We start from the raw sequence: 21,824 nt of genomic DNA, 5'->3' as shown, positions 1-21,824 counted from the left end.
CATACCAAACTGGGAGTCCTTGAACCCACATAGTAAACCTCTCCATCAAACAGGTACAGGTTCCCCAAGATTTGCAAGAATTTTGTGTAATTTTTGCAATTTGCAATTTTTGCAAGAAGACTGGCCATGACAATATTCCCTCCAAATGTCTTATACTCGGCCATCTCTATCGCTCCAATCATCACCCACATAGTAAACCTCTCCATCAAACAGGGACAGGTCCCCCAAGATTTGCAATCCCAAAGTTTGAGAACTACTGCCTAAGCTGCGTTCAGACCTGGATTATATTATACAAAGTCAATGCAAAGACGAGAAGTTGTGCGAACGGGCACGGCGAGAACGGCCACCTGGTAAATAAATTATATAGTAGCAGGAATTATGTTAAATATATTGAACAGAGCCGTCTTGGGTGAATGAGCGGATCCATTTGGTTACACTCCCAAAATGAAATGACTGTCTACAGCCAATCGGCGCGTGGCGCAAGCGAAGGGACTTTTTTATTTTACCGACGCTGACCATGCGCAACCAAAGTGAAGCTGCAGGTAACAAATCTATATCTTCATGTTTGAACGCACCTTTAGGGGAACCCTTCCTGTGATGTCTGAGCTGTTGTCGTGGTGATTGTGTTCACCTATATATGACCTACCCTAGCCGAGGAGCCATGGCGACAGCAGCTGACCTGGTGGGGTGGTTGGTGAAGGAAGGAACAGAGGCCATGCAGGAGGCAGGAGTAAGCAGGGTGAATGGAGGAGGTTAAGGGAGGAGAAGAGGGAAGGTGGTGAAGTTAGGAGGTGAAGTGTGTGTGTGTGTGTGTGTGTGTGTGTGGGGGGGGGGGGGGGGGGGGGGGGTGTCACGGGGGCTGTCACGGATATAAGTCACTGTGCGCTGGAGTCTCTCTGCTGTAGCCGTGGTGACCAAGGGCACACTAATCTATCCCATTAGCAGGCCTTTGCGACTCTCTCATAATGTTACCGCTAGCTGCTCTCCTGTGACATGTTCCTATAGTGTGTGTGTGTGTGTGTGTGTGTGTGTGTGTGTGTGTGTGTGTGTGTGTGTGTGTGTGTGTGTGTGTGTGTGTGTGTGTGTGTGTGTGTGTGTGTGTGTGTGTGTGTGTGTGTGCGTGCGTGCGTGCGTGCGTGCGTGCGTGCGTGTGCGCATGTACATGTACATGTAAAAGAGTGTGACTATGAGAGAGAGTGTGTGTGTGTGTGTGTGTGTGCGTGTGCGCATGTGTGAGCGTAATGACAGTTCTGCTAGTTGCTCTCCTGTGAAAATGACACGTTCCTGCCAAATTAATATCATTACTATCAGAGTTTAATGGGCCAGCGCTGCCTTCTTATTTAAAAGAGAACATCCCTCCCTCGACCTCCACCACAAGGGAACATGAGGGGGAGGGAGGAGATGAGAGAGAGAGAGAGAGAGAGCGTGGTTAAACGAGGAGGACAGACATTGTGAGCGTCTGTTCATTCTACAAACTGTAACTGTTCTAAAACATGGCCAAAGAGAGAGATTAACTATGGCGGTGAAGCTCTTGCACTGGCAGCTGAAACCTACTTTTCTGTTTTTCTTTTTTTTTTGCATCCAGTTGGGATTAGATGCCATTATTATTCATTGTTTTTCTACAGTCAATGTCAGTCAATTGCCTAAAAAAAAGAGCCAACATATCGGTTTATTCAGTTTTTTATACGTGGCAGTCACGGCTTAAGAAAAACAACAACAAAAATACAGTATCTGGGTTGAATAACTGCAACCTTACCCAGTTGTAATGTTAATTCATATAGGAGTTTATTGTCAGTAATTGTTGGAGCTGAAGCGACAGGGCTGCATGGGAGCATGCCGGAGTGACGGCAGATATCAGCGCCCGCTGTTTACCATAACAAAAAGCCAGTGAATGATCGCATTATGTTTGACATGTTAGGATGCTCCCGCCTCACCCATTGTGGAGAAATACAAAACTAATTTGGAGGCGGCCTAAAGGCGTTTTCGTGTCGGTCCCTTCTGTTCTTTTCTTCCCATTATTCTTTGGATGCATTGCGTTTTTCTATACATTATTTTGTGTGATATACCATTCGGAAAAACACTGTTTTGGTCTACAGTTTTTTCTTCTTTTGTATTTTTCATTTTTCTTGCGTTCCTGTACTGTAGCTGGTTTAAGTGTGTATAATATGTGCAGTCTGTCAGGGTGTCATTCTTCACTTGGATTCAGAGCGGTGATAATGAGTTCATTTGGAAACACTCTGTGGGCTACCTCGTGCTGGTGGTGCACGTGGCGTGCACGTGCGTGTGCATGTCTGCACGCCATATACGTACAGCACTATAGCAGCACATGTGGGTGTAACTCATACAGGGGGAATGTGAGCTTATGTGTGCGCGTGACACGTGTGTGTGTGTGTGTGTGTGTGTGTGCACATGTGAATTTGTCAGGCTGCCGCAGGAGACCAATTAGCTGGCGCATCAGTGAGAAGGTGAACACACACACACACACACACACCTTATTACGCCAGCTCATCACACGCTCGCATACCGACACACAGACAGCATTGCTTGGCTGATAATAGAGCTATAGTGACACTTACAGTGCATTGACCATATGGAATAATGACTTCAGCGTGTCAAACTGTCCAACTTGAGTCACCGCCGTGCGTTACTTCAACCATCCAGGTGTTGCCAACTTACCCAAAATTTCAGCTATCTGTATGTTGCCGTATCGCGGCGGAATGGATGTCGTATTTGGTATAGCCGCTGCATTTGAAGCTCTCCCCACATAAACTCTCGCCTTGTACCATCCATGGGTAGCAAGCTGATGTCCTCCGGATTGATTTAGCCCAAAGTGCGAGGCATGCCACACCACCAGCCCAATCAGGTGAGAGTGTGGGGAAAGAAGAGCGGATCACGGCCAATAAAGCAAGCCGGCCCTCTTCATGTATAATTCAGCTTCTTTTATGGTGGTCTATGCACCCATATGGGATGCGCTAAAGGAAGACAGAGGCCAGGGAAAAGCCCTGTTAAAAGATAATCCCTCACCCAGAGTCCCGCTCCCTTTACTGCCGCCTCTTTAATGAATAGGTGTCCAATAAGGCCTTTTATTGTCTTAGCATATGTTGCTTTTATTAGGGGAAAATAATGAGGTTGTGCGGATCACCTGGAAGTCCTCTCCTCTCGCCACAGATAAAAATGAGATAGTTTCACAGTCGCTGCGCTAGTCCTTCTCACTTCACCGTCGTTTTCCTCTTGGCTGCCTTGTGTCCTATATCGCTCTCTCCTCTCCTCTCCTCTCCTCTCCCCTCCTATTCTCTCCTCTCCTCTCCCCTTAATGATTCCCCTCTCTCGTTCCCTGTTGTCTCCCTGTGTTTCCCTCCTCTTCCTCTCTTGTCTCTCTGCTGCTAGCCCCATTCCCATTTCCTGCTCCATTGTTCCCTAGAACATGCACGCCTTAAATGTATGCAGGCAGGTCAGCATTGGACTGCACACAAACACACAGTGCATATGCACAGGCATGCATGTATGTGTGCGCACAAACACACACACACACACACACACACACACACACACCATTTGCAATGTGATGCGAAGCACTTTTTGACTGACACTCGGTTGATCTTATCTGGTGCAAAAGGGAGGGAGAGAGGGGCTGTGAGTGAGGAAGAGAGTGAGTGGATGAGGGGACTGCAGTGCTTTGTGTATTGTTACTGTCACTCTGGCATAGTTTATCCTCTTGCTCTTTTCTCTCTTTCTCCTTCTCTTTCTGTTTCCTCGCCCACTGTGTTTGCTGTGTGACGTGCAAAAGTGAGAAAAGAGTCATCTGTGAGACTGTGATATGTGTCTGGAAGAAGAGATATCCATTTCACTTCCTACTCCAACGATCCGTTGAATTCCTCTGACCACAACTGCAGGATCCTGTATTTATACTTGGTTGCGAGCTGTCATTGCACACCAAAATTAGCCAATCTATAAACTATAATCCGGGTACAGGGATGGAGGGAGCCATATGGCAGCATGGGGGGCTACGCTTTCAGATCAAGTGGAAGTACATGGGGATGGATAGAGAGCGTGTGTGAAAGAGGAATGCGGGGAAGATCAAAGTTCAGCGACATAGAGAGGATGTAACGGAGAGAGAGCGAGAGTGGGAGGACGAGAGGATGGGAGGGAGGGGGTGTATGGTCCTTTCATTCAGTCTTTAATGACTCTCATGGGAGTGCACTGCCCGTAGGTGAGTATTAGCCATCAGCCTATGGGCTAATGGAAGGTATGTAATAGGGGTTAGTACGTACCAGATGACCAGGGGTAGAGTGATGTAGCCTCATGGAGTAAACCTGTGATGAGGGAAGCCTAGTCATTGACTGCACGGGCTACACAGGAACCTGAAGCTGCTCCTGTATGTTTGCCCCTCAAAAGTAGTCGGCTCATAGTGCCTGATGTCGTACATAGAACCACCTCTGTCCATGAAAGTAGTCAGCTCATAGTGCCTGATGTCGTACATATAGAACCACCTCTGTCCATGAAAGTAGTCGGCTCATAGTGCCTGATGTCGTACATAGAACCACCTCTGTCCATGAAAGTAGTCAGCTCATAGTGCCTGATGTCGTACATAGAACCACCTCTGTCCATGAAAGCCTGAGGGATCATATAGATTAACCACATGCCACTCATAGATATAATAATCACACCCGTGTGAAGTGAGGGGCGCTCCTATCATTGTACATCATCATGACGTAACATTTTCTCATATACATATATGACGTAAATTCTCCATTCATTGTCAATGGGAATTTGTGTAAGACGAAAATCTACACTAGCAGAATATAGGAGGAACATATTGGTCGCTGCAATTCATTGGAGCGACCCGTCTCCTGCGGGAGGTGGGTTGCCTTCCCTCGAGGTACAGACGCCCCAGAGCCGGAAGAGGCGTCTATCTACCTTTATGTCTATGATGCCACTAGCATCCCTATTCTTGGGCATGCCATTTCGCTGTGAATATTCAGTGAAAATATCATACAAAATATAGATGGTTTAAGTGAAAAGTGAGGTCAGTTATTTTTGTAGGTGTAACTAATGGCTTAGTCACAGCAACATTGTTCTCGGGAAGCATGTTTGCTCTAATTGATGGAGTATTTTAAGATTGCTATTTCCAATGAGACCATTATACCTCACAAGGACACTCAAGCAGCTTTGTTCACAAACTTCAGGCGTCACATAGAAAAAGGACTGTAACTTGGAATGTTAGCGTTTATCAGAAGTAAGTTAGGCATAGCATGACATCATATCATCTACCGTACGTACAAATAACGTTGGTGCACATCATGATATTGTCACGTTATGGCCACTTCAACTCCATGTGTATCTCTTCAACCACTTTCAATCTGGTGTCCTTATTTTAAATGCATGTCATTATATAGATAAAAAACACAGTATGTCATTGTTCTCTGTGGACTGCACTGATTCAGGGCTTTGTGCTCACTGCTCAAGATATTTCTGGCGTGGAAGAAGTCAGATTTAGATAATAGTATTTCCCCATCGCTTTTTTAGTAATGTAAAGCTTCCAGTCTGGGTAGTGCTGATGGCCCCCTTGAAGAACAGAACACATGCGATAGTGTTTTGTTTTCACGGTCAACCGTTCTCTATCATACAAGGAAGATGACTAATAGCTATAACCCCTTTAGCCCCCCCCCCCCCCCCACTATGTCCACCTTAACAAGGGTCATAGAGGTTATGGCGGGGTCCTAGGGGTGATTGCGAGGGTGTTTTCTGAGGAGTGTTCTGGGGTGTTTGGGGTGCTAATCTCCTGCCCTCGTGGTTGAGTGGTCAGGCTGAATCGAGGGGCAGGTTGTTTATCTTGAGGGGACCGCGTTACCCAGAATCCCCCCCACAGCTGGATAGGGCACGCTCAGTTGAGCTGTCAGCTCGCAGAGGCTAGCACTGGTGAGGGCTATAACAGAGCCCTGCGCAAACCCACAAAAGAGCAAATATACAGACATTCCTCCGTTTGCTTTTTATTATCATTCCCCAGACGAGATGCAAAAAAGGGCAGCTTCAAACGGTTCATTTCAATGGTTATTTATTAAATGTAAAATATCTTTAGCACAGATTAAAAATCAGACACCTCCATCTATCTTAAAACACCACAGGTTGAAAAGAAACATTCCTGAAATAGAATCACAATCCCTTTGGAGTCCCACTTTCAGGATAGCTAGTCCACAAGGCTGGGGCAGAGGGCTGAGGCAGTCTGGGACACTACTCCACCTGGTCTCCACCTGGTCTCTGAGGCAGTCTGGGACACTACTCCACCTGGTCTCCACCTGGTCTCTGAGGCAGTCTGGGACACTACTCCACCTGGTCTCCACCTGGTCTCTGAGGCCGGTTGGGACACTACTCCACCTGGTCTCCACCTGGTCTCTGAGGCCGGTTGGGACACTACTCCACCTGGTCTCTGAGGCCGGTTGGGGGCTGACAGTGTCATTGTGAGAAAGTACGGTACAGTACATGGATCTTTTTCTGCCACTTATTGATCAGACTTGCACACAGTGTTAATCTACAGTAAGTGCATGTGTACAAAAGTAGCCAAGTGAACCTTGACGGGTCGATTTGGTTACATTTGAGGATTCTTTTTGGATTTCTTTGATACTTATGCTGATATGTCAAATTTGTTCTGATGCAATAAACCCCGCCCAGCTGAAGCAGGTTTTGGGTTGCAGAACGCATGCAGCTTTATAGGGCTTTCTCACATGACAGTATATAGAACCCTCATTCTGTCAACACATCCCCTATGCGTTGCGTACTGCTGTTGATTCAGAGTACCTATACCCCAGAGGTCAGTCCCCCCCCCCCCCAACACACACACACACACTCTCTCACACACACTCACACACGCACATACACACACATTAACCCTCGTGTCCGTTCTGCCTCAACCCTCGCTGCGGTACAAACACCGACTGACAACAACTGACACAGATGGTGAGCAGAAACACAGTTAAGGACAGGCAAAGGAAGAGTAGCGCCACCCACTGGAGTAAGAAAACACTTAATACTCTACATACACACTGTCCAACAGAGGATATTATCTGACAATATTATCCACTCTTTTTTTCACGTTTTTTATTTTATTTTATTTCAAGTTTGTATTTTTTTCTACTTTTTTCTAGTTAATTTTTTTAGCACATGCCATATGAGATTTTTTTTTTTCTTTTTTTTCTCTTTTTTGGATTATAAAAGTACCTGAAAGAATTGCTAGATCATCAGCATGCATAGCTGTTTGATATTTACAGGATGTTAATATATACAGGGGGGGTGGGCCCAAAAAACAGACTGCTCTACAGTACTGGGTTTTTATTTACATCCGGGTCATGGGGTCAGAGGGAGAGAGAGGAAGAGGTCAATGACGTAACTACAGATGTTGGAGGAGGGGGTGGGGTGAGGGGGGTCACATGCAAAGGGTCAGAGAACGCTCACACCGATAAGTTTGATGATACGAGACCCAGGACAGGACAGAACACACGGCAACCTTATTATGATTATTATTATTATTATTATATATTGCAGTGGTTTTCAACCCTTTTCATTTGAAGGCCCATTATTTATTGGTCATTTGAGCCACGGACCACCATTTGATGATATTTAGCCTCTCGAATCTAAAACTAAAGAATATCTTCTTGTCGTTGATCAAAATAACAATTCTTCTACATTCTCTAATTGTGTAGACTTCTTGTAAAATGAAGCAATGCCGATGTTTAAACCAAATGGACCCATATGGGTCCATTTGGTTTCATTTCACGCTCTCAAGAGTTAAAGATCTATAAGGGGTCCATTTGGTTACCAACTCTCCATCATTTACCTGAGGACAGCCTGGAGCCGCTCCATGGACCACTGGTGGTCCCCAGACCACGGGTTGGAAACCACTGATATATATTGTACTCTACACTGTAGACAACATGGCTTCTCCCTCAGGTCGGCCTCTGGGCTTCTGGACGCGCTCCGCAACGAGCTGTCAACTACCCGTTATTGCGTAATACCGCACAATGACCATTCCTGCGGGCCGAGGTCCCCGCGGGGCGTCGCTCGCGATGTATAGAGATTGGAAGACTTGGATCTGATCCCAGAGCAGTAGCGGTAGGAGGAGGTGTATCCCGGGGACTAGAGGCTTGCCTTATTGCTGCTCATTATGCGTGGTCTAATCCTCTGTGTTTAATGCTATTTGTATAGCTCTGAGAGTGTGCAAACAGACCGTGAGGGTCCATTTGGTTACCTTTGTGTACACTCTCCAGAGTCTCCACGGTAAATGAACACTGAGGATTGCACTGCCGTTTTTAACCACTTCGGCGTCCCTATTATTTGGCGTATCGGTTATGTCTTTATAGGCACCGAATTCTCAAAAGTAGCAATAATCTGCTATTTATTCTATTCGTCATATGACGAAATACATAGGACATAAGTGGTCCGTATTATCTTAGCATTTTCTTTTGGGGGGGGTGGGGGGGATTTTTCTGTTGCTTTGGTTTGACATGTGTCATATTGCTATGGTGTTTTTTCCCCCTAGACATCTCTTTTCCTGTCTTCCCTCCTATCTCCTCCCACACATAGTCACATACTGTACCCCATCTAGACACTACTGTACAACACAAAATGAGTGTTTTTACATTTAAGCAGCGGCAGACAGAAAGACACACAGAGAAATCCATAGGTTTTGGTAGACACCTAAATTGACAGGTATTATCTACATTATTACATGTATTGTACACATACTGTAAGTTCCAAATCATGATACAACCTTTCACGTGTAGCCTACTAATGTACAGACAGATTCAACGGCCTAAATGTATTCTAGCTCGTCCTAAGTGTGTGCGTGTGAGTGTGCGTGTGCGTGTGTGTGTGTGTGTGTGTGTGTGTGCGTGTGCGTGTGCGCATGTGGGCCAGCAAGTGGTTGTGTTCATGCATGCATTGCACATAGAAAATGTGTTTCTGGGTGTGTGAAGGAGTCCCCCCCTCTTCCCCTCACTTTCTTCCCTTATATCTCACCGTAGCAACTCCCCCGCCTCACACACACACACACACGCGCACACACACACACACGCACGCACGCACGCAAACGCATGCACGCACGCATGCACACACACTGTGATAAATGGCGTTGGTGGGTGGCTGAGCATGTTAATGTCTAATCTCATCAGCCTTATCTGCTAGAGAGGTCACAGGGTCAAGTGGCGAGGGGGGGATGAGCTAAACACCAATCAGATAGAACACTACTGCTGCTCTCACAGACACACCACTCCCTGTGCTGTACTCAGACACACTGCACAGACACACCACTCACTGTGCTGTACTCAGACACACTGCACAGACACACCACTCACTGTGCTGTACTCAGACACACTGCACAGACACACCACTCACTGTGCTGTACTCAGACACACTGCACAGACACACCACTCACTGTGCTGTACTCAGACACACTGCACAGACACACCACTCACTGTGCTGTACTCAGACACACTGCACAGACACACCACTCCCTGTGCTGTACTCAGACACACTGCACAGACACACCACTCACTGTGCTGTACTCAGACACACTGCACAGACACACCACTCCCTGTGCTGTACTCAGACACACTGCACAGACACACCACTCACTGTGCTGTACTCAGACACACTGCACAGACACACCACTCCCTGTGCTGTACTCAGACACACTGCACAGACACACCACTCCCTGTGCTGTACTCAGACACACTGCACAGACACACCACTCACTATTAACTGTACTTGAACAACTATAATCAGTTTTGCGGACAGGGGTTTACTATAGCCAAACAGCCACGGTCAAATCCTCAGTGGAAAAAGTGGATCCGAAGGCATAAATGTGAATAATAAACCCTATAGCGTCAATAATCTGGAATGAGGGATATGAAAGCCTGGCGGTCAACACTTCGTCTTGGGTCCAAAGGTTCAGTATAGCCGGACACAAACGTCCTTCTGAAAGTCAGGAGTTTGTTGGAACATCTGTGAGTCGGAAACCTTCAGCCAAAAGAAAGAAACGGCCTGAAAACTTCAGTGGAGTTTTCTCTCTCTCTATCTCTCTCTCTCTCTTTTTCAAAAGGCATTTAGCTCTTTTAGGTGACCTAAATCAGATGCCCTAGCAGAGGTGAGGCGTGTGAACCGACACGCAGGGCTGAGACACTGCTTGGCATTTGGCTTGGCCTTTGATATGGCAGGCCTGGCTGGCGGCGGATGGAGTTATCACCCCGCTGGCAGGGGAGACAGACAGAGATGGCTGCCGTTTCATCCTCTCATCATACGAGACTTCAAACACTCTCAAATCTCGCTGCCACAACGTCTCTCTCTGTCACACATACACACACACACACACACACACACACACACACACACACACAGTACACACGCAATCACACACACACACACACACACACACTGGAGGAAGTTTACTCAGAGCTTGGAGGCAGAGCTTTGTGTGTACAGTTACATGTGCGTGTATGCGTGCGTTTCTTAATTAACGTTTTTAAACTACAGCTTATGCATTCATGTGCATGTTTTTTGTTTGTGTTGAAACTTGAAAGTGAAACGCTTAAAGCTTCAGTGGCTCTTTTCAGTTAACGTGCTTCTGTAATACAAAGTGCATTACAGATCAATGGTAGGAATTCTGTGCAAAGCAGTGTAATCTAAGAAGCGCCACAAAGTGGGTCCATGTACAGTAGGTAGTGGGTGTGTATGTGTTTGCTTTGCGCAGCATGCCCGCATTTGAATTTATGCACGGTTGTCTCAATGGGTGCCAGTGCTGTGTGCTTCACGCTACTGTACGTCCACGCCATGTCACATCAGCATCTGTCTGTGACTCTGTCATTCTCTCTCTCTCCTTCTCGTTGGCCGAGAAAGAGGCCAGACATTTTATGTGGCTGTATAGAACTAGTCTCCAGCCCAGAGCTTTGCAGGGAAGCCGTCACAGCAGCTTTTAGCCAGAGCCACAACATGAAAGATGCCTCTTTGAACATCCAGGCTCTGTGTCTGTGTGTGTGTGTTAATTCTCTCTGATGCGCTTCTTCTGCTGCCGTTTAAAATGCCAAAGAAATGTTGCCTCCCGCAAAGAAGATTCCTGCTAATTACTGTCTGGATGGGGCGGGGCGGGTGTATTAGAGAACTTAGCAGGCCGCGTCTAAATGCTGTCTTGGTTATTTATATGGTATGCCTTGTGGTACATGAAGCAGAGTCCATTTCTGGGTGCCAGAGAGCTGTGAGATTTACAGAGTAAGAGACAGAGGGAAAGTCTTGGTTTGTGTGTGTGTGTGTGTGTGTGTGTGTGTGTGTGTGTGTGTGTGTGTGTGTGTGTGTGTGTGTGTGTGTGTGTGTGTGTGTGTGTGTGTGTGTGTGTGTGTGTGTGTGTGTGTGTGTGTGTGTGTGTGTGTGTCTGTGTGTCTGTGTGTCTGTACTCTGTACTGTACTGTATGTATAAGTGCGTATGATATCGCTTCCCTAGATATTCCTAAAAACGTTTTTGGATAAATAAAACACAAACATACACGTGGAACCCTAAATCACATTGTTTGCCAACAGTATATTCTCTACTTGAAATGCCTGACTTCAACCAATGGATACATGTTGCGAAAATATACATATTCATTAAGACCCATGATCTGCTTTTACAGTGATTCACCAAACCCTCCAGTGTTTGTCGTTGTCAGAGAGGAGTCTCTCACCTCTAGTCTACCAGTCTGTACATCAGCATGCACACTGTCCCATAGCCACGAGTCCTGTACACTCCAGATAGAGAAATAAATATATGTATATAAATATATGTACAGCACAGGGTTATGTTTTTTTTTTCTTCTTTTCTTCTTTCCCCTCTTTTCCCCTTATGACCTAGTCTATATGGGTTGAAGGAGAGAGAGAGAGAGAGAGTGCATGGATGGAGTCTTTGCAAGGAGTCGGGGTTTAATGTATGTGTGTTTGCGTGTGCCGTTCAGTACCCTTCAGCATGTGTAGCTTGTGTGTGTGTGTGTGTGTGTGTGTGCGTGCGTGCGTGCGTGTGTGCATAAAAAAAGAGGACAAGGCGGTCTCCAAAGTCTGTCTTGAATGTCCCGCGTCCATTCGACGTCCCGTGTGTCACCACGTGTGTAAAGAACTGCATGCCTCCTGTGTTGCGGCGCTGCGGTCCTGAGTCCCTCCGTGTGTCTCCGTGTGTCTCTGTGTGTCCACAGCTACAGGGGGCAGCCACCACCGTGTACTGAGTCCCTTCGTGTGTCTCTGTGTGTCTCTGTGTGTCCACAGCTACAGGGGGCAGCCACCACCGTGTACTGAGTCCCTCCGTGTGTCTCTGTGTGTCTCTGTGTGTCCACAGCAACAGGGGGCAGCCACCACCGTGTACTGCGCCGTGGCTCCGGAGCTGGAGGGCGTCGGAGGGATGTACTTCAACAACTGCTTCCGCTGCCTGCCGTCCCCGCAGGCCCAGGACCTCGGCGCCGCCGCCAGCCTCTGGGAGCTGAGCGAGAGGCTGGTCTCGGAGAGCAGGCCCGCCACCGCCATCCAGTCTCTCTGACGGGCCAACCAGCAATCACTAATAACACCGGAGGTGTGTGTGTGAGTGTGTTTGTGTGTACGCAAGTGTGTGTGTGTGTGTGTGTGTGTGTGTGTGTGTGTGTGTGTGTGTGTGTGTGTGTGTGTGTGTGTGTGTGTGTGTGTGTGTGTGTGTGTGTGTGTGTGTGTGTGTGTGTGTGTGTGTGTGTGTGTGTGTGTGTGTGCGCAGTATGTGTAGGGGAGGGTTGTACTCGCCAAACGGCTACTGCAAAATCCTCAGTGGAACAAATGGACCGGAATGGACTCATAACTGAACCACTGAGGATTTCACTGTGGGGGAATCAAAGATGACAATGGATTGTTAATTTGAACTGAATTGAAAAGGAAAGACTATTGTCGCTGCACTGTGCAAGAGAGCTGCCAAAACGTTTGGAACTCCATTTGGGTTTTGATGACACTAGCGGGGGGGAGGGGGGAGCTAAAAACACAGCACATACTGTACTGGAGGGCTAATCATAATACTACACTCTATTAAATGAATCTATTCATTGAGCTCTGTCCAGTGCAGCTGTGTTAGTTTACAATGGGAGGGGAGGAGAAGATTAGCCAGGATGTCTCTTGGGGAGGCAGTCAGGGATCACCAATAGTCTTTCTCTCTCTCTCTCTCTCTCTGTGTGTGTGTGTGTGTGTGTGTGTGTGTGTGTGTGTGTGTGTGTGTGTGTGTGTGTGTGTGTGTGTGTGTGTGTGTGTGTGTGTGTGTGTGTGTGTGTGTGTGTGTGTGTGTGTGTGTGTGTGTGTACGTATGTGGGTGTGTGTCTGTATCAAGCCTCCTTCTTGTCAAGACCATCCATTTTAAAAAGGGAAAAGTTGAGAGGAGTAAATGACCTGTCTAACATTGCAGGTCAACTAATGAAACATACACCCTTACAACATGTCATCCCAGCAGCAGTGCACTCTATGATGAAAAGTTCCTCTTCCCCTATTCATGTCTGTATATCATTTCGGTATATCTTCCCATCGACATACCGTAGACGTTTCTCTTTCCTGCTGAAATTCAGCGTCGGAGGTTAACCGTTGTGCTAACTCTTTATGGACATAGAAGAAATAAGGAGGAATGGATATTTATGACACTCATGGCTATATACATTAGTATGCAATAGTATTGTTTCATAATCAATGTTGCCTTTTGTTTTTCTGTACAATATTTACATGATAAATCAACGCTCGGCATGTGCTAAAGGGGTGTGGACATGTATTTTCTTTTTCCTTCTTCCGTCTGCTATTTGAGTCAACCTACTGTACGTATACGTAATCAATAATGTATTTATACTCTGATAAGTCTTAGTTACAATTTGGAGGTATATGTGGTTGGATGCAGAGACAAAATCTGCGTCTCGATGTGGCCCGAGAATCTCGCTTTTCCAAAAGTCCCAAGATTTGGATTCCTCTGTTGAGATCACTTTTGTATGCATTGTTTTCCTTTCTTTGCATGTCATCATTTGGTCTCGTGTCGCTCCGGCTTAGGGGCTCGGTGATGGTGAGTCGGGTGTTCTGAAGACCCTGCAGTGGACGTTTGTTTTATGGGGGGTTGTTTTTTTTCTGGAGACATTGTGCTTTATGGCAGTCTGCATGCCGTAGGTCGCTCTTGAAAAATCTGCATTCCAGTGTTGTGATACCTGTGAGGAACAGAAAGAGAGAGAGAGAAGGTTCAATAAAGATCTGTTTGTAATACCATGACTTGTCTGTCTTTCATGAACATTATGCCACAGTGGAAGTCCATTCATTAGAAGGCCATTAGGGGGAGTTGTTTGTGTAGAGACCTGACAATTTGAGCAGTACATATTGATCTCTGACTTAGCAAAAACTGCTATACCAAAATGAAAAATGTATACAGAATCAGATTAGGGGCAGAGAGATTATTGCTCAGAGGCGTTGTCGACCCATTCGATAAAACAATTAATAAACCGATAAACCAGAAGCAATTTCCATGCTTGCTGTGGTCATGCATCCATTTCTGATTTCTGGACTTTCACCAGGAGGAAAGAAAGCAAGACCTCACTAAAGGAATGACAGCTCAACCAGCCAATCCTCATAACGCTGACCTGCATTCTCACACATGGTTGGTCAGCTGGAAGACTGCCTGAGAGTGTGGCTCAGCCTATTAGGAAAACAGCAGAGAGGACTGCTTTTCCATACAGTATGCCATTATGCCCATGCAATTGCGCACAGTCAGTCTGTCCGTCTGTATCTCTCTTTCAGTCTCTCGCTCTGTGTCACACACACACACACACACACACACACACACACACACACAGAGTCATGCAGTGCATATACATGCTATAGTAGCCAGCACAGAATAGAATCTGATACCAGCGACTGTTCTGTTCTGTCCTGTTCAGTTCAGTTCTAATCTGTCCTGTACCAAGAGTACAGGTGTTCTTAGCACTGCCCTTTCACAGCATAGCACATGCCTGGAACATGGATATGTGACACACACACACACACACACACACACACACACACACACCCTCACACACACACACACACACACACACACACACACACACACACACACACACACACACACACACACACACACACACACACACACACACACACACACACACACACACACACACCATTCCTTCTTCAAACACTGTTCTCTGTGGTCTGGTCACATGATAACTCCGGAAAGCAGGATGTAATTAGGTTGATTGAGAAGTGAGAACATTGTTTGGGGGTTTTAATCTTGGTCCTGGTAAATCTTAATTTTCGGTCTTTAAGGCTAGGCTATAGAATTTGATTTTTGAATTTTCAGAATTACAGAAGGGAGGAGCATGAAGGGAGCCCACTTCCAGGGGGAGGAGCTTAAGACATTTACATATCACGCAAAGTTTTTAGGCATTTTATTTTGTGATTTCATAATATATATAAAAATCGTCCATTCATTTTTCCAACAGTTATCAATTATTTTAAGCCATCCACGCTCCTGCTGATTCATGACCATAAAACCTTTGATTTATATATATATATATATATATAATTTAGTTATACGATATACTACATTAATAAATACCCTTTGTTTAGCGGTTTTAATTTTTATGTTTTCCCAGAATCAGATGTTTTATGGTCGTGATTCACCAGGATCCTGGTTGATCCAGGATCCTTAAAATAATTTATATTAATATTTTTGTAAATCTCTAAAAAAATTATGGACGATTGTTTTTGTGGAACCAGAAAACCACGCCCACTGCTATGCCCTATAGGAAAACAAGTGCCCCTGACCAGCTCAGCTGTGCTTCACTGCTATGCCCTATAGGAAAACAAGTGCCCCTGACCAGCTCAGCTGTGCTTCCGTGAGCCATGTCTTAGAAAAAAGAAGAAGGAAAAAACGGGGTCCATAAGTCATTCCCTGAGGGAGGGGCAGAAGTCAAGGGGAGATGCAGAGCATTGCAGTCGTCCCTGTTAAGTGCCACCACATGATGCGGCCACCATCTGCATACTCTGCATGAACTAGCGTTCATGTACTTAGGTCTTAATCACGACGGAGAGGAGAGCCACCACCGGCATCAGAACGGCGCCCACGTAGCCAGACCAGACAGCTGAGGAATCTCCAATCCTGGAATATCGATTCCTGGGTTTCCTCCTTTGCCATTTTGACCACAAGCATGTGAATGTTTATTCCGTTTCCTGTCATTGTTTTGTCATCTGTCTCTGCATGCCGTTAGGTCTGGCATCTCTGTGATGGAGCTGTGGTGTGATGTGTGTGTGTGTGTGTGTGTGTGTGTGTGTGTGTGTGTGTGTGTGTGTGTGTGTGTGTGTGTGTGTGTGTGTGTGTGTGTGTGTGTGTATATATATATATATATACACACACACTCACACTATAGTGTTACCAAAGCTCAGCTTTCATTACGTCATAGACTACAGTACGTCTTCTGCCGCCCTCACTTCCTCGACCGCTATTGGAAGAGATCGAGGGAATTGAACGCCTGATGTTGTATGCATCTCACGTACTAACAACTAACAACTACTGTAAGCTTTCTGACATACTAAACTAAAAGGTATTTATTTTGGCATACTAACTAGTATGTCAGTATGTGATTCCAGACAGGGTCTGAATTTAGTATGACTCTCAAGTAATACTTAGTATAGCTACTAAGTTTCCAGGCATACTAAAAAGTATTTTGGCATACTAACTAGTATGTTAGTATACGTGCATTTCACATACTATTTAGATGCCAACTCTCCGCACATACTACAATGTAATTTGGCATACTAGATAGTGTGTTACAGTATGTATACTAAATAGTATGTTGGTATACGATTGCCCTGGCCTAAAATAGGTACGAGACCCAAATCCCCGTTCCTGGCTGACGGCAGGATCACACGCGTTGGAACGACAAAACGAGCGAATCGATGGATTCTGTCATCATAGAGAGTGAGACATCAACATGGCAGTGAGGCATGCACAGTTTAATTAGTCAATGGCATACTGTGAGAAGGAAGGTACTCTCTTTGTCTCTCTCGCACACGCACGGACGCACGCACGCACGCACACACGCATGCACCAGAAAGACTGCACCCAGCATTTGAGGCTGCTTTCGATCGGAGAGGCGCTCACAGAGCAGTCTCTGGGTGTACCACAAACAGCCAGAGAGCATATAACAGTTCCTCCGATGTCTCTGTGCGGTTGTGCATTGCAGCGGTCAGATCTATGGGTTTGTGCCTGTAGTAGTGAAGAGGGAAGGTCCTGCCTGGCTTCCATACAAAGCCCTATCGATCAGGCCCTATCGGAATCATCTGATAGCTAATCAATAGCCTACACTTCCTCTCAGGGAGCTGAGGGGAGAGGAGCCCAGCTCTCACAGGAGGGAGGACCTTGATCCTCTGACCCCGACAGCCAAGGCCTCATAAACACACATGCACGCGCGCACACATGTACACACACACACGTGCACACGCATGCACTCCTTTTTCTCTCTCCCTCTCTGCCCCCCCCCCCCTCTCTCTTTCTCTCTATCTCTCTCTGTCTTTCTCTCTCTGTCTCTTGATCTCTCTCTCGCCCCCCTCCTTCCTTTGTCTTCCTGTATTGCTCTCACTCTCCGTTTCTCTCTCTCTGTTTCTCTCTCTCTCTGTTTCATTCTCTCCTGTCTCTCACTCTCCAGTCAATACCAATAAAGATACTGAACACATAAATAAACAACGGGCTACACAAACAATACAAACGATATACATTAGACCGTTAGTTGAGTTAATTGAATTTACAGTTCAGTTTTTTCCTTCTTACCTCCCTCTACCGTGCCGCCGAGTTTATTTATTTTATCCAGGCAGTAATTGTTTATGGCTGACCATTTCATTTTCCATTATTGTTTTTATTTCTTCCGGTGATTAATTTCTCCCTCTCAAAGAATAATTATGAGAGGATTGATTTGATTAAGCCTTTTGTTTCCACTCCCATCGTTGCCATTGATGGAGGGAGCCGCCGTGTTGCCATTTCGAGCGGATATATTTAATGATCACAATCAATGTTAAAGCTCTCCCAAGACTCAACTAACTCAATAAATATCTGCCGTGAGGATATATACCATCTAACTACAGCAGGCAATAAACTCAGTGTCCTTTCACTCTCTCTGTCTCTCTCTCTCTCTCCCTCTCTCTCGCTTGCCCCCCTTTCATCTCTCTTTTGAAGATGACATTGTGATTAAAGCTGTTGATCAATTTTCATAAAGTACCACAGTGGAGTCGATGGAAATGTTATTTGCCTTCAATATTAACACATGTGCTATGCTTGCATACTGCTTTTTGTGTGTTCTTACGTTCTGAGAGTTATTTAATCGATTTATACACAATGAAAATTAGCTGTTTTTTTGTTAGTTTTTTCCAGTATAGTTAAAATTGCATCACAATGACATTTTGATGAAAACCGTATACTAAAACACAGGTAAGTCTTAAAGTTTGTTTTGCTGATTTGTGTGTCATTTTTGCTCATGCACACTCTACAGTATTTTCTACTTTGCTATTGTTGAAGTTTTGTTCTCTATCAGATAGATTATTGCTGTGCCGGATACCGTGAGACGTAGTGGAAGAATCACACACACACACACACACACACACACACACACACACACACACACACCGTGACATTGCATAGAATTGTGTTCTCATTGCAAACGTTGAACGCTGTGTGATAAATAGACAGACCGACTGACCTGCTGTTGTCACGCCCCATAGTTTAAAAGTCTGTGAAACACACAGTTGTGTTTATTTGTTTCTATGCTTCAGTGCACGATAAGACCCCTCCCTCCCATCCACCCCCTTCCCCTTTTCATTTAAAGCCCAGGAACAGCGCTGATAAAAGTCCCGTCCAGGTGGCTGTGATTCAATGAGCCGCTCCATTATGGCGTGTACTTATTTCCCCCTGTAGAGCCGCTGGTGCTATCCATAACTTTCTCGCCCTCTTTTTGTGTTTTATATGTGAGCCTCGACACGGCACCTTTGAGGAAATCCTTCCTGCTTCCAGGTCCCCGGTGTGTCCTCACCACTAGACAGCATGACCTTGTAAACCTTGAGTTATTCTATTCAACCCCTTTGTGTGTGTGTGGAGAGAGAGAGAGAGAGAGAGAGAGTTCCTGCCTGTCACAGCTTTCAAACACAAAGAAAAATGAGCACTTGGGCTGAAGTACAATTATTAGCTCCTGTCTACAGATTCATCACGCTATGGGGGAGGGGTGGGGACAGAAAGAGGTGGAGCTGGGGTGGGTGTTGGGGGGGGGGGGGGGGGGTGAGAGGCGAGCAGCAAGAAAAGGCTCTCTCTAAAGGTGTTAGAGGGTTATAAGGTGAAGAAAAGGCTCTCTCTAAAGGTGTTAGAGGGTTATAAGGTGAAGAAAAGGCTCTCTCTAAAGGTGTTAGAGGGTTATAAGGTGAAGAAAAGGCTCTCTCTAAAGGTGTTAGAGGGTTATAAGGTGCCACGCAGAGCCTCTCTAAAGGTGTTAGAGGGTTATAAGGTGCCACGCAGAGCCTCTCTAAAGGTGTTAGAGGGTTATAAGGTGCTCTCTAAAGGTGTTAGAGGGTTATAAGGTGCTCTCTCTAAAGGTGTTAGAGGGTTATAAGGTGCTCTCTCTAAAGGTGTTAGAGGGTTATAAGGTGCTCTCTCTAAAGGTGTTAGAGGGTTATAAGGTGCTCTCTCTAAAGGTGTTAGAGGGTTATAAGGTGCTCTCTCTAAAGGTGTTAGAGGGTTATAAGGTGCTCTCTCTAAAGGTGTTAGAGGGTTATAAGGTGCTCTCTCTAAAGGTGTTAGAGGGTTATAAGGTGCTCTCTCTAAAGGTGTTAGAGGGTTATAAGGTGCTCTCTAAAGGTGTTAGAGGGTTATAAGGTGCTCTCTCTAAAGGTGTTAGAGGGTTATAAGGTGCTCTCTCTAAAGGTGTTAGAGGGTTATAAGGTGCTCTCTCTAAAGGTGTTAGAGGGTTATAAGGTGCTCTCTCTAAAGGTGTTAGAGGGTTATAAGGTGCTCTCTCTAAAGGTGTTAGAGGGTTATAAGGTGCTCTCTCTAAAGGTGTTAGAGGGTTATAAGGTGCTCTCTCTAAAGGTGTTAGAGGGTTATAAGGTGCTCTCTCTAAAGGTGTTAGAGGGTTATAAGGTGCTCTCTCTAAAGGTGTTAGAGGGTTATAAGGTGCTCTCTCTAAAGGTGTTAGAGGGTTATAAGGTGCTCTCTCTAAAGGTGTTAGAGGGTTATAAGGTGCTCTCTCTAAAGGTGTTAGAGGGTTATAAGGTGCTCTCTCTAAAGGTGTTAGAGGGTTGTAAGGCTCTCTCTAAAGGTGTTAGAGGGTTATAAGGCTCTCTCTAAAGGTGTTAGAGGGTTGTAAGGCTCTCTCTAAAGGTGTTAGAGGGTTATAAGGCTCTCTCTAAAGGTGTTAGAGGGTTATAAGGCTCTCTCTAAAGGTGTTAGAGGGTTATAAGGTGCCACGCAGGGCCTCGGAAAACCACAAGGAGTTTACTGTAAGAGAGAGAAAACACAGATATACAATAGCATATCGTTGCTGTCGGGGAAATTGAAAATGGAACCAGTGTTTCAATGGATCCAATGTTTAATTACAATCTATTGTTAATACTTTTCATTGATTCAATATTCATAAAACCCACAGAATCACTTACCTACTTAAACTATGCATGACACTACGAGGTAGGGCATTCATTTATGAAAAATCACACGTCTTACGTTGTCCTTTACTGCACTAAGAAACATTAAAGTGCATAGACTTGGCTGGCTGATGGGGAATTTACAATTAGGCTCTGAACAAACATTAAAAGTCCATAGACTTGGCTGGCCTATGACGGAGCTCTACAGCCGGCCGGATGGATTCTGAGAGGCGATGAATGTACACTCTGAAATGTGGTGATCCAATGGCAGTCTCAGAATACTACATATTCCTGGAGCCTGCTCCGTACTTGGTAATAAAGTGTTTTGGATTCCGACTGGGGGGGAAGGCTGTTGTACAGGGAATAGAAGGACAGGGAAGGAAATACAATGTGTGTGTGTGTGTGTGTGTGTGTGTGTGTGTGTGTGTGTGTGTGTGTGTGTGTGTGTGTGTGTGTGTGTGTGTGTGTGTGTGTGTGTGTGCTGAGGGAGAGGTAAAGTGGAGGTAAAATGAAATAAGAGGATTTGTCAGGCCATTGGTTGGTGGCAGTAATAAAGCCTGCTAATCTGAGGGACAACGCTTGGCTGCACACACACTGACTCTCCTGACGCCCCACTTTACCACCGGGCCAAGCCAAGGTCACACACACACACACACACACGCACGCACGCACACACACACACACACACACACACACACACACACACACACACACACATGCACACGCACGGCCTACACTGCCCTACAGTATATGCTGTACACACTACACAGTAGTGAGTGTAAGAGGGGCCACAGAACATGTAACCCTGTTACTTTGTTAGAGCAGCACAGGTCACAGAGGAAGGTCAGAGGTCAAATCCTTCGCATTCACCTTACAAATGGATCGATGAAATAAGGGCTGTGATGTTTTTGTGAGAAAAAGAAAAAAGTTCCCCCATCTCTGCCAGGCCTTTAATAAGAAGAAGATGCAGGGTGTGTGTGTGTGTGTGTGTGTGTGTGTGTGTGTGTGTGTGTGTGTGTGTGTGTGTGTGTGTGTGTGTGTGTGTGTGTGTGTGTGTGTGTGTGTGTGTGTGTGTGTGTGTGTGTGCAATTGTGTGTGTGTGTGTGTGTGTGTGTGTGTGTGTGTGTGTGTGTGTGTGTGTGTGTGTGTGTGTGTGTGTGTGAGGG

The 21,824-nt window shown here is 45.8% G+C and overlaps 2 protein-coding genes across 2 annotated transcripts in view; one reads left to right on the top strand and one right to left on the bottom strand.

Annotated features, from left to right (window-relative positions):
* The window catches only part of wwox (WW domain containing oxidoreductase), a 219,801-nt gene extending 206,792 nt beyond the window's left edge, over window positions 1-13,009 (top strand). Inside the window, exon 9 of the mRNA XM_083762371.1 lies at window positions 12,347-13,009. Within this exon, the coding sequence (XP_083618497.1) occupies window positions 12,347-12,544 (198 nt within the window). The 3' untranslated portion in view covers window positions 12,545-13,009. The remainder of the gene's footprint in view (window positions 1-12,346) is intronic.
* Window positions 13,010-13,016: 7 nt separating this feature from the next.
* The window catches only part of LOC310856863 (transcription factor Maf-like), a gene marked incomplete at its 5' end in the record, with an annotated part of 78,407 nt that continues 69,599 nt past the window's right edge, over window positions 13,017-21,824 (bottom strand). Inside the window, one exon of the mRNA XM_083762372.1 lies at window positions 13,017-14,198. The remainder of the gene's footprint in view (window positions 14,199-21,824) is intronic.

This window comes from Protomyctophum parallelum (genome assembly GCF_964188405.1).
Source record: "Protomyctophum parallelum genome assembly, chromosome: 4".
NCBI classification, from domain to species: domain Eukaryota; kingdom Metazoa; phylum Chordata; class Actinopteri; order Myctophiformes; family Myctophidae; genus Protomyctophum; species Protomyctophum parallelum.
This window is presented reverse-complemented; position numbering and strand designations above follow the sequence as displayed.